General features: G+C 32.9%; 1 protein-coding gene across 1 annotated transcript; it reads right to left on the reverse strand.

Annotated features, from left to right (window-relative positions):
* Positions 1 to 126: 126 nt before the first annotated feature.
* Positions 127 to 3,621, reverse strand: LOC116019304 (probable LRR receptor-like serine/threonine-protein kinase At3g47570). Its single transcript, XM_031259456.1, has 2 exons — positions 892 to 3,621; positions 127 to 600 (listed from the first exon to the last, which is right to left on the reverse strand). Exons 1-2 carry the CDS (start codon positions 3,581 to 3,583, stop codon positions 230 to 232), a joined length of 3,063 nt encoding a protein of 1,020 aa, XP_031115316.1. The 5' UTR covers positions 3,584 to 3,621; the 3' UTR covers positions 127 to 229.
* Between the last annotated feature and the right edge of the window lie 8,419 nt (positions 3,622 to 12,040).

The following is a 12,040-nucleotide window of genomic DNA, read 5'->3' on the forward strand; positions in this document are numbered from 1 at the left end:
TATCAGATTAGTAATTGGATTTGAGTGTTCTGTTAACATTGCCTAATTATCCAATGCAAATAGGCCTGTTAAGTAATTTCTAAGGATAGATTCAGTGCTTCTAATATTGGGAATGAGTAGTAGATCTGGATCAGACTGATTTGGATTTTCATTGAAGTGTACAGCCATGAAACTCAATTTCTGAAACTGTCATTTATTATGCTAGAATTACATTTTTTTTACATGTCTCCTACAGGGATTTCTTTAATATATTCAATTTACCTACAACTTCACCAATATTCATTCTATCTCTAGGTGATTCTTCAGAGCAGGTGACCCCAATTTCAAGCAAAGAAACTAAGCACTCTTGAAATTCATCATTCCTGTTGTGGGATTTGTGATTTTGTTTGATTTGTGCCTGTTCGTCTCTTTCCTGGATAAGTATAGGATCTGCAATCTCCATCCCTCTCACTGGTAATGCAGCCTTGGCATAGTTATGAATGTTTAATCCATCTTTGAACAGTTCATCTGTAGGTCTCCTCCCAGTGAAAATTTCCAGGATCAGTATGCCGAAACTGTATACATCTGCAGATTTTGATACCTCACTTCCCATTCCATATTCTGCAATTTTCATATCCCACTCTCATGAATAACAGTCATAAAAACTTTTATCTGAACTTTGCTCACAGGGTTGATAAAGCATTTAGCAGTTTATACAATCATTTCTGTCATGCCTGATTTTCTATATCATGAAAAGGACTGAAAGAAATCTCACTGTAAAATTAGTCTCACTGCATAACATATTGGCTTATTTTGGTTTAGTTTTCATCTTTCAGCAACTATGCTGGAAGCCATTTAATTAATATTTCTATAAACATCCAAAACTAAATACTCTGCTTTTGTTATACGTACCTGGTGCCATGTAACCAATAGTTCCTCGTACACCTGCAGTACTTGTCTGAGATGCTGAAGAGCAAAGAATAGATGGCTGTACGAATCTGGCTAATCCAAAATCACTGACGTGTCCAGTCATGTTGTTATCAAGGAGAACATTGCTTGGCTTGAGATCACGGTGAATTATGGCTAGTTCACAGTCGTTATGAAGATAATCCAGAGCACATGCCACGTCAGTGGCAATATTTAACCTTTGAACAAAACTTAGCTTCTTGTGCTCCTCACTCTGAGAATTTTCCTGTGGACTGAAATGCAGCCAGTCTTCAAGGCTCCCATTCTTCATGTACTCGTAAACTAAGGCCTTGAAATCATTTCCCTGGAAATCAACACCCGAACATGCAGTTAGCACCTTGACAAGATTACGGTGTCTTGTGTTCTTCAGGACCTCACACTCAGCCATAAAACTCCTGGTAGCTCCAGAGTGCAAGAGGTTAAGAACCTTGACAGCAAAAACTGTGCCATCATGATCAAAAGTTCCTTTATATACAGCTCCAAAACCACCTATTCCAAGCAGATTGGCTGAGGCGAATCCATTTGTGGCCTTGAGGAGAGTCTGATAAGACATTCTTAAGATGGAGTTTTCTTGTGAATCTGGAGGGGGTTCTTTTCTTGATCTTTTAAGCCATCGAATGCTAAGAAAACATACTACCAATGTCAGCACAAGAAACCCGGAAATGACAGGGATCACTATTTTCAAGTAAGTACTTGATTTGCTCTTTTTTGGTTTTGTAGTTTCGCACTCATGTAGGCCGAGCTGAGATATACCCCCACAGAGATTTCTGTTTCCAATGATTGAAAAAGAACTTGTATCATTGAAAACTCCTACACTTGGGACTGGACCTTCAAAGTCATTGTAGGACAAGTTCAAATTCTGCAAATATTTGAAGTTCTTGAAGAAGCTTGGGATTTCACCTGTCAAACCATTATTTGAGAGTTCCAAAAATTGCAGGCTCTTCAAATTTTGCATAGTAGAGGGGATGTTGCCTTGAAGGTTGTTGTTTGTCAAGTTCAGCATTTCCAACTGCACACAGCTCCCAAGTGTCTTAGGGATATGGCCTGACAGTGAATTATAAGACAGATCCAAGTAGTTTAAAAATTTCAAATTTCCAACATCTTCTGGTATGGAACCTGTTAATTGGTTTTGTGAGAAATCCAAACACAAGGATGACTGTTGAAGAACTTCCTGTGGGATGTAGCCACTGAGGTTGTTTTGACCAAGATCCAACAGGGCCAAGTTCAGGCATTTACCTAAACTTGAAGGAATGATACCCTGGAGATGGTTTTCTCTCAAACTAAGTCGGGTTAAAAGTGTTAGATTTCCAAAAGAGGATGGGATTTTTCCAGATAAATGGTTCCCTAGCAAAGCCAACTCTTGCAATCCACTAAGAAACCCAAGCTCAGGCGGGATTTCCTCGTTGAATTTGTTGTAAGCCAAATATAGAGCCTCCAAGCCAATGAGATTGGAAATCCCCCTTGGAATTTTCCCGGAAACCTTATTGTAGGAAAGGCCGATTTCTATAAGGTTTCTTGAAAGGTTTGAGATGGATTCAGGTAAGACACCTCCAAAGTTATTCGTATTAAGCTCTAAAAGCTCTAAGTTGGTGGCATTGGTTAATGAGGACAGGAAGTTCAGGTCACCATCCTCCCCTTCCCCAAGATGATTGAATGCTATCAAGAACCTTTGAAGTTTATGCAAGTTTCCAAGGTCAGGTACTTTTCCTGTGAGTCCATTCCTGCTAATATAGAAGAACTGCAGGTTTGTAGCATTTGATAATGTGGGAGGTATATTTCCAGTGAAAGTATCATTATGAATACTAAAATAGAGAAGGCGAGGAAGGGTGATAAAAAGGTTGGGAGGCAAAGACCCCTCTATGAAATTGTTTCCCACATCTATAGCCAACATGGATGAATGATTGAATAGAGAGGAGGGTAGTGTGCCACTAAGATTATTTTCATAGACTATAAGGTATTGTAGTCCTGATATTCTGCACAAAGAATCAGGTACTTCTCCTACCAAGTTGTTCTTATTGGCAAAGAATTCATACAGAAGAGAAAGATTGCCAAGAGAAGGAGGGATTTTACCGGTAAGGTTATTGTGAACAAAATGAATGGTTTGGAGATTAGTTAAGGTGCCAAGTTGTGATGGAATGCTGCCCATGAGATAGTTATTTGAGAAATTCAGAGCTTCCAAGTTTATGCAGCCAGAAATATTTGAAGGAATGAAGCCAGTAAATGAGTTATTGTGCAGAAGCAGAACCTGCAGCCTATGCAAATTACCTATTGCTGGCGGGATGTCACCGGAGAAACTGTTGTTTTGAAGGTCTAGAACCCGGAGAAAGCTTAGGTTCCCAATGTGAGAAGGAAGTGACCCCACCAGCTTCATGGAGCTGAGGCCTAAGGCTGTGACTCTCCGGTGGCGGCGGCCGCATGAAACACCGGGCCACTCGCAGAAATGGATGGTTTCGTTCCACGAGCTCATCACACCGAAGGGATCACCTTTGATCATTTTCTTGAATTCAAGAAGCGAATCCCTATCTGTTGCATTGCCTTGTAGTTTGGAGGCAGCTGGAAGTAAGAAACTCAGGAAATACAGCAAAATGATAAAGTTGGAAGTACTGAAAGGTGATGAGCAAATGGGAAAAGGCATCATGTGCGTGTTGAAAGATGACACTAGCCACAAGGTGCGTACAAGGTGAAGATTTAAAATGGTAGAGTGGGCATATAAATAATGCCACAATGCAAGTATTTTTATTTACTAATTATACAATGAGCCTGTTTGATAAATGACTGTTAGCTGATTATGTTAGAAGGTATAATTAATTGATAATATTAGCTAATTGTAAAAGGGTCACACTTGTGTGAGACTGTCTCACGGATCCTTATTCGTGAGTCGGATCGGGTCGGGTCGAAGTACCGTGAAAATGTTATACTTATATGCTCAAATATAATACTAATTAGGAATACAATTTTTGTTACTTATAAGAGAAAAATTGTTACATTTTTCATAATAAGTAATGTTGACAATTTTTCCTTACTTATAAGAGAAAATATAATACTTTTGAGGAAAAATGTAATACTTTTAAATTGAAAAGTAAAAGTATTATATTTTCCCATAAAAGTATTACATTTACCCTTATAAGTAACAAAAATTTTATTCCTAATTAGTATTACATTTGAGCATATAAGTATGACATTTGTGCGTATAAGTGTTACATTACCTCATGACTCAACCCGACCCGACCCGTCTCACAGTGAGACGGTCTCACACAAGTTTTTGCCATTGTAGAAAAGTGTTTGGTAAATTAGCTGATAGCTGTTTTGTATAATTTCTTTTCTCAAAAGTCTAATTAAAAAGGTTGCTTTGAGTAGCCTTTTGAAATTTAGTATTTTGGAGTTACAAAAACTTTATTAACCAACACTTATATTGATATTTTAACCAAATCAAACAACTAACAATAGTTAAATAGGCGTTTCAAAAAAAAAAAGAACAATAGTCAAATAGGCCAAAATTGGTTGATAGATTAATTATTTACCAAACAATACCGATAACCATTTCACCGGTGAGAAATTGTGAATATATCTAAATCATTAATCTGCAAGATGTGATGAATGAAAAATAAAGTAAAAAAAAAAAAAACACACACACACACCCGTCTACACTCTACACTGTCTGATGAGACATTTTACGTAATTTATTGTATTATTCAGTGCTGCATTCCAATTAATCAATGATGTTTACTGGATTTCACGTGAAGATTCTCTTACAGTGATTACTAATTAATTAATTACATAATGTCAACTTGATTATTATGTTTGTCTGAACTGTTATGGTAACAGACAGAACAATTAGGCAGGCATTACTGTTCTTAGTAAAACACAGTGCACTGCCCATACTGCCCTCGGCTCCCCATTTGCCTGACTCTGATCTTGACGTTGACGTTGACCGTTGACGCCGACACGATGTTTGATCATCAAGTTTAATATATGTACATTCTTTTTGTTCTTGAATTATGTATTAATTAATCAATAAATACTTTCCATCCTTACAAAAATCACATAATTTTAACTACTCCTTAACGCTATTTGTGTGTGTGTGTGTGTTTTTTTTTTTTTTTTGTTTTAAATTTTAAATCTTAACTTACCACAAATGACTGTGAGTGAGTTTGTGTAAGTGATAAATATAAAAGAGTGAAGCAACATTCTAATTAATTAATCTATTAATACTTTGTCCAAAAAAAATTAATCTATTAATACAAAATGTGAATTCATATTCATTATATTATTCATGTAATAGAAGAATCCTTCTCAGAAACTACTTTTTTTTTTGAGTACTACTGACTCTGTTACAATGTAGTATCTGTTCATAGCTACTTTTTCAGAAACTACTTATTATTCACATAACCAGGTTTAATTGAATTATTTACAATTTAATTGTTTATAATATTTCAATTTTAAGTTGCATTTGGAAGTCCGATGAAAGTCAATATTTAATTTTTCTTTTTGGTGTTTGATTATTTAAGGGAAATAAAATTAACGAAAAATACTCACTATGCTTAAAGAGAAAAACTCATTTTAGCAAAAATTTCTTCTAAGATGTTTATTTTGAAGATATTTTCTGTAAAAGCCAACCCACCATATGTAATATATTTTTATTTTTTTTAAGTGAACCAAACAAATATATATATATATATATATATATATATATATATATATATATATATATATATATATCAACCGAACACTAAAATTTTGAATTATTTTATGAAAAATAAGCTATTTAAAAAAATATTTTTTTGAATTTTTAAACCAACCCTTAAAGTGATAATATTTATTTGATATGATCAAATAAGTATGTTTATTTGTATTGGACACTACCAATAATAGTGTCAACAGTTAAGTTAGGAATCTTGAGCGTGGTTACATAATAATACTAACAACATTCAGAAACTACCTACTATGTAAATAAATAAATAAACAAATAAATAAATAGAGGAAAAAATGAAGTTGGTTACCAAAACCTGGATTAATTTTTCTTTTTCTTCCAATAAGTAGAAGTCAAGTATATTTTAAATTAAGGTAAGGAAGGGGAAATATAAAAAATGTAAAGAAATTTGGTAGGAAGGAGACGAGGAGTTGAACAAGGCATGCATGCACCCTTCTTGATCAAGTCTTTTACGCAAAGTGATTATATTGCACGCGTAAAGAACTGATGTTGCGCTCAGAAAAGAGTGATTAAGTAGATGATGTATGATTTTTATATTTAAACTAGTAAGTTGCCCGTGCGATGCACGATAAATACATTGTAACTATTTAATTTATGCTCGTAAAAAATTGATCGTATTTTCTTGTAATTAATTTCATTTTTAAAATGTAAGCAAACTAAAAAGTAATAAATGTTAAAGGTATAAAATGAGAACAAAAAATAAATTACATGTTAAATACCTCGTTATACAAAGTGAATTATTTTCTAAAAAAAATTAATGACAGAATTGTATGTGCGACGAAAATACATGACGAATATTAAAAACAATGGTTATATACTTATATATATATATATATACTACTACAAATAATAAAATATACACAACATATATATATTAAGCATAAAAATCAACACTTCGAAAATGAACACAAAAACCATAAATTTGCTTTGTCGACCACCAAGTAAATTTCCAGCAGGTTTCAAAAAAAAAAAGTAAATTTCCAGCACAACATCCATCAAAGGTAATTAGACATGCCAGATTCCATGATTTGTGCTCAAAAATTTTAATCCATTAGCACGCCTCCCAAACTCTATACAAAATAATCCCAACATTGAGCCCTGTAAAATGTTTGACTTTCACCACACGTGTTCTTCATTCTGCCCCACGAGGGGCTCTCCGGCATGCAATGAAACAGCCTGAAAAACTCCATAAGAACAACCATTAAACCTTCAACCAACCATTATATTAAATGCATGGGAAGAAACTAAAGGTTTGGGAGACAGCAATGCATGCGGAATGCCAATTTTTTTGTAACTTTTCCCACTCTTTCTCTTTTCGCAAGACCCACTTATATCATCACTTGTATTTGTATCTCACTTCAACTCTCAATTTAAAATTGATTTCATTGGGCAACACTGCAGCATGCAGAAAAAGAGTAGAAACGCCATTTTTCTTCTTTCTTTCGTTCAGCAGAGAAGCAAAGAAAACATCATTTATATCTTCCTTTTGCTTCATTATTCATTTTTTTATAAAAAACATTTATAGAAAAGGAGTATAAAAATAATTATATTAGAAATAATTTGCACATAAAAGAAATTTAAATATTTATACGGAGGAAAAATATGTGCACATAAAAGTAAGTTATCTTCTGAATTCATCCGAGTAATTCCTAAATATGATTTACAACGAACAAAGTGAAGACGAAGACAAACCCGTAGAACACCGCTCGGCAGCTCGCATGCTCAGCGACCAACGGACCTCGCGTGCTCACCTCCAATGGAACACAGCTCATGACCAGAGATCCAAATCCCATCTCCAAATCGCCGGTCAGTTTATCCAAAACTTCATCTCCAAATCCCTAACCTTGTTCGTCATCGGACCAGAGACCACTCGTCCATATCCTGCATCCACGGCTGCCGGCTGCCCTGCTCCGTCGCCTCTACTGTCAAGGAACTTCGGTCTCCTCTCCTTGATTTCTGGGTTGAAATTTTCTTTGAGTCTGAAAATTTTCTTATTGCTTGTTCAACCATGATTTTTCTGTCTTCGAGTCTGGAAATTTGCTGCCGAACTTGATTATTGATTTTTCTTGTTGAAATCTTCTTGTTGCTTGAGTATTGAAGCAACTGGAAATTTACGGCCACAGTAGTGTATACGCTGTGTCGAACGCTGCATTAATTTTTAGAATGGCATAAAGTTGCCATGATGAGAGGTTTTATACAAGCTTGAATTTCAAAGATGGTTTCGGATATCGAGGCTTTCATTGGGTAACCAAACATTTAATAATTTAATAATATAATAAATCCAAAAGTCACATAAATAAAGGCCATAAATTTAATAATATGATAAATTCAAAAGTCATCATAATATAGTATCCTTGAAATTCGGAACGATCAGATCCCTTCTTTCTTTCTTTTTTTGACAATACCCTTTGCTAAAATTTTCGTTCCAAATGAGCCGAAAAAATACTTGGACCATGTTTGTGGCTTTTATATATATAGAGATATAGAGATGTTACAAATTTATTTTTTATTAATATTTTTTTATCAAGTCTTATACGTAGTGTACGTCCCCCATCATCATCAATAAGCTAATCACTTACATAATTGTTTGAAAAAGTATTTCCCACTTGCATGGCCAATTCCAATAATGCTGAGTGGATTTCACATAAATTAAGATTCTGTTATAGTAATCTTCGATTAGAGTATAATTTGTCAGTAAGTTATATATATCATTTTAGGTAATATATTTAAGTATTTTTTTCATTTTAAAAAAATACTAAATAGTACGGAGTAATATTAGAACACCAACTTCTCAAAAAAAAAAAAAAAAAAGAACACCAACTTTGACTAAGGCTATGTTTGGCAAACCTAGCTGAAAAGGTAGCTGAAAGCTGAAAAGGAGCTGAAAGCTGAAAAGCTATAAGTTAGGAGCTGAAACAGGTGAGCTGTTAAGCTAGCTGTTATGCTTAAAAGTGTTTGGTAAAATTAGCTTTTTGATAAGCTGATAAATGTAAAAAGACTAAAAAGGGCATCTTCATAAAATTTAAATTTGTTTGTTTACATATTAAAATTTAACGTTTGAAAATAAAACTATTAGCAAATCATGATCTAGCATCCCATAATGAAGTAGCAATATTGTTGCGAATCTCCTTCATCTCAGTAGAGGTCTGACTTAAACTTTCGTTGGTGGAGGTATTACTACTTGAATCTTGAAGTTCATCGGGCGGTATGTAATCTGGATGCTGCTCAAGCACATTAAACATCATGTCATCTTGTGAATTCTTCCGAATATAATTATGTAAGGCAAATGTGGCCATAATAACATCAATTTGGGTCTCCACACTAAACTGTGGCATTTTAGCAAGTATCTTCCATCTCTTCTTCAATACTCCAAACGACCTCTCAATACAACTTCGAAGAGAAGAATGTGCACGATTGAATGCTTCTTGAGCATTAGTTGGCGGCTCTTGTTCAAATTGAGATTGATGATACCTTATTCTTGGATACGGTACCAAATATCCTTGTTTATCTGGAGGTTAATTTCTTAAACAAAGCGGAATCCATTCTAAATGTATTTACACATCGAATAGGATGTCCATTCAAGACTTCTCTCATCCATTCCTGTCCTCTAAAAAGTGAAGTCATACAAGGTTCTTTATAAATATATTTATAGTAATATGTTTTGGTTAAAGCAATTGTGGCATACGATGTTATAATTGCACAAAGTGCATGCTTTCTCTTTTTTCTTTTCCGTTCCAACTCCATGATGTACCTAATAAATATAAAATAATGAAAACCAAACATATTGAAATAATGTTCAAACATAAGAACATATATTTTAAAATATATAAAGTGAAACAAAATGTTTATAGTTCATAAAATTAATTCATACAAAAATTAATGTTCAAACACACAAATGTCAAATTGAAATTACAACAAAACATATTGAAATAAAATGAGCATTCACTTGCTTGTATCATGCATATACTTCAACCAAGCTTTTCTAGAGAAGTCATCATCAATATTGGAAAAAATTTCCCTATTCAAATCATCTTTAAGAAAGCTAAGAGAAAAACACCACAAATCTCCACCTTTTTCCATAATACCATCAGTAACCATGCGGTTAATAACACTTATTGCTGCAGCAAGACTAACAGTTGTAGTGCTTTGAGTATTCACAGTACTATCCCCTATTAAAACGTCTAATGCCCGGTTTGAATTTGAAATCAAACTATCCAATTGACTAGAAAGTTGAGCTGCTCCTCCCGATTGTCTCCTCTTACGCGTCATTTGAGTGGGTTTAAGACCAATATTCTGAGTTTTTGCACATTTTTTAACATTATTACTTTGAGATTGTCTAGGTACTTGAGTACCACTAACATCCTGGTTACCAACACAATGGTTCACCTCACTCATGAAATTATTCCAAAATGAAGACTCATCTACCTCCAAATCATGCAATTGGGAAGAATGTTGGTTATCCTGAGAATATAACAAATCTTCAAATCCTTGCGTAGTCCTATTCTCTTCTTCACTTTCTATATTTTCTTCCTCAATATCAACAGGTTGCACTAATTGAGGATCCATAGTGGGTGCAACACAACCTTCACCATTTGCATAGCTATCTTCAAATAATTTAGACCACAAATCATCCATTGCAGGATCGATGGATTTATTACGAAATTTTTTATACTCGGAGTTCTCCTACAAAAGAAATGAAAAGAATAAGTTTACAATCAACACCAAAATATAATTATGTTTTAATCTTAAAAATCTATAATACTAACCTTGATTTTTTTCTCCCACCATTCATCAGAGCCACTAATCTTATGTGTACTAGGATCCCACCCTAAACCAGTTTCTTCACGTTTCAGCTGCTTCCAAGTTCTCCATTCTTTTTTCATAGCATCCCACTTATTCTTTAAACTTTTATTTGAAATTTTCCGTTTGGCAGTAGATTCAAACTCTTCTTTAATTTCTTTCCATTTCATTAATCCACGCCCATGCTTTCGAATATATTTGATACAAATCTCACAAAAGACCACCATGTACTCATTGGTCCACTTAAAATTCTCTCCATCCATATTATCATTTGTTGATGTCATATTGCTAATTTAGAAATAACAACAACAATAATATAATAATAATCCAATTTAAACAAGCATTAGTAGTTGAATACTTGAATAGAAATATTAAAAAAAAAAAAAAAACTATTGCATCTCGTATATCCGTAAGCTTGTATATGATATATATTCATTGTATTACTTGTATTACTTGAATGGTTGGACTGCGTGTATATGATATATATTTCATGTATTCCTTCATTTTATTTATTTATTTATATATATATATATATTAATGTAATCTGCAGTGTTTTTGATACTACAGGTTGATATATATATATTAATGTAATCTGCAGTGTTTGTTTTTTATATAATATATATATATATATATATATATTAATGAAATCTGCAGTGTTTTTTATATAATGTAATTTGAAGAATTAAAGTAAGTTTCTGCAGTGTTTGTAATCTGTAGGATTCTACCCAAGTTTTATCAATGTAATCTGCAGTGTTTGTTTTGTGAAATCTGCAGTGTTTGTTTTTGATATATATATATATATATATATATATATATATATATATATATATATATTAATGAAAATCTGCAGTGTTTTGATATAATGTAATTTGAAGAATTAAAGTAAGTTTCTGCAGTGTTTGTAATCTGTAGGATTCTACCCAAGTTTTATCAATGTAATCTGCAGTGTTTGTTTTTGATAATATGTATATTATATTAATGATTACTATTGCATCTCGTATATCCGTAAGCTTGTATATGATATATATTTCATTGTATTACTTGTATTACTTGAATGGTTGGACTGCGTGTATATGATATATATTTCATGTATTCTCATTTTATTTATTTATTTATATATATAATATATTAATGTAATCTGCAGTGTTTTTGATTAATTATAATCTAAGTGTTTTGATATGTAATCTAGTGTGTATAGTAAGTTCGAGTTGTAATCGTGGATTCCCAGTTTAATGTAATCTAGTGTTTTTTATATATATATATATATATATATCTATTATGAACTGCATGTTTTTATATAATGTAATTTGAAGAATTAAAGTAAGTTTCTGCAGTGTTTGTAATCTGTAGGATTCTACCCAAGTTTTATCAATGTAATTGCAGTGTTTGTTTTATATAGAAATCTGCAGTGTTTGGATAATATAATATTTTTTTTTTATTTAGAAATCGTGTTTTGATATAATGTAATTTGAAGAATTAAAGTAAGTTTCTGCAGTGTTTGTAATCTGTAGGATTCTAACCCAAGTTTTATCAATGTAATCTGCAGGTTTGTTTTTGATAATATGTATATTATATTAATGATTA

This window comes from Ipomoea triloba, chromosome 5 (assembly GCF_003576645.1).
Source record: "Ipomoea triloba cultivar NCNSP0323 chromosome 5, ASM357664v1".
Lineage (NCBI taxonomy): Eukaryota > Viridiplantae > Streptophyta > Magnoliopsida > Solanales > Convolvulaceae > Ipomoea > Ipomoea triloba.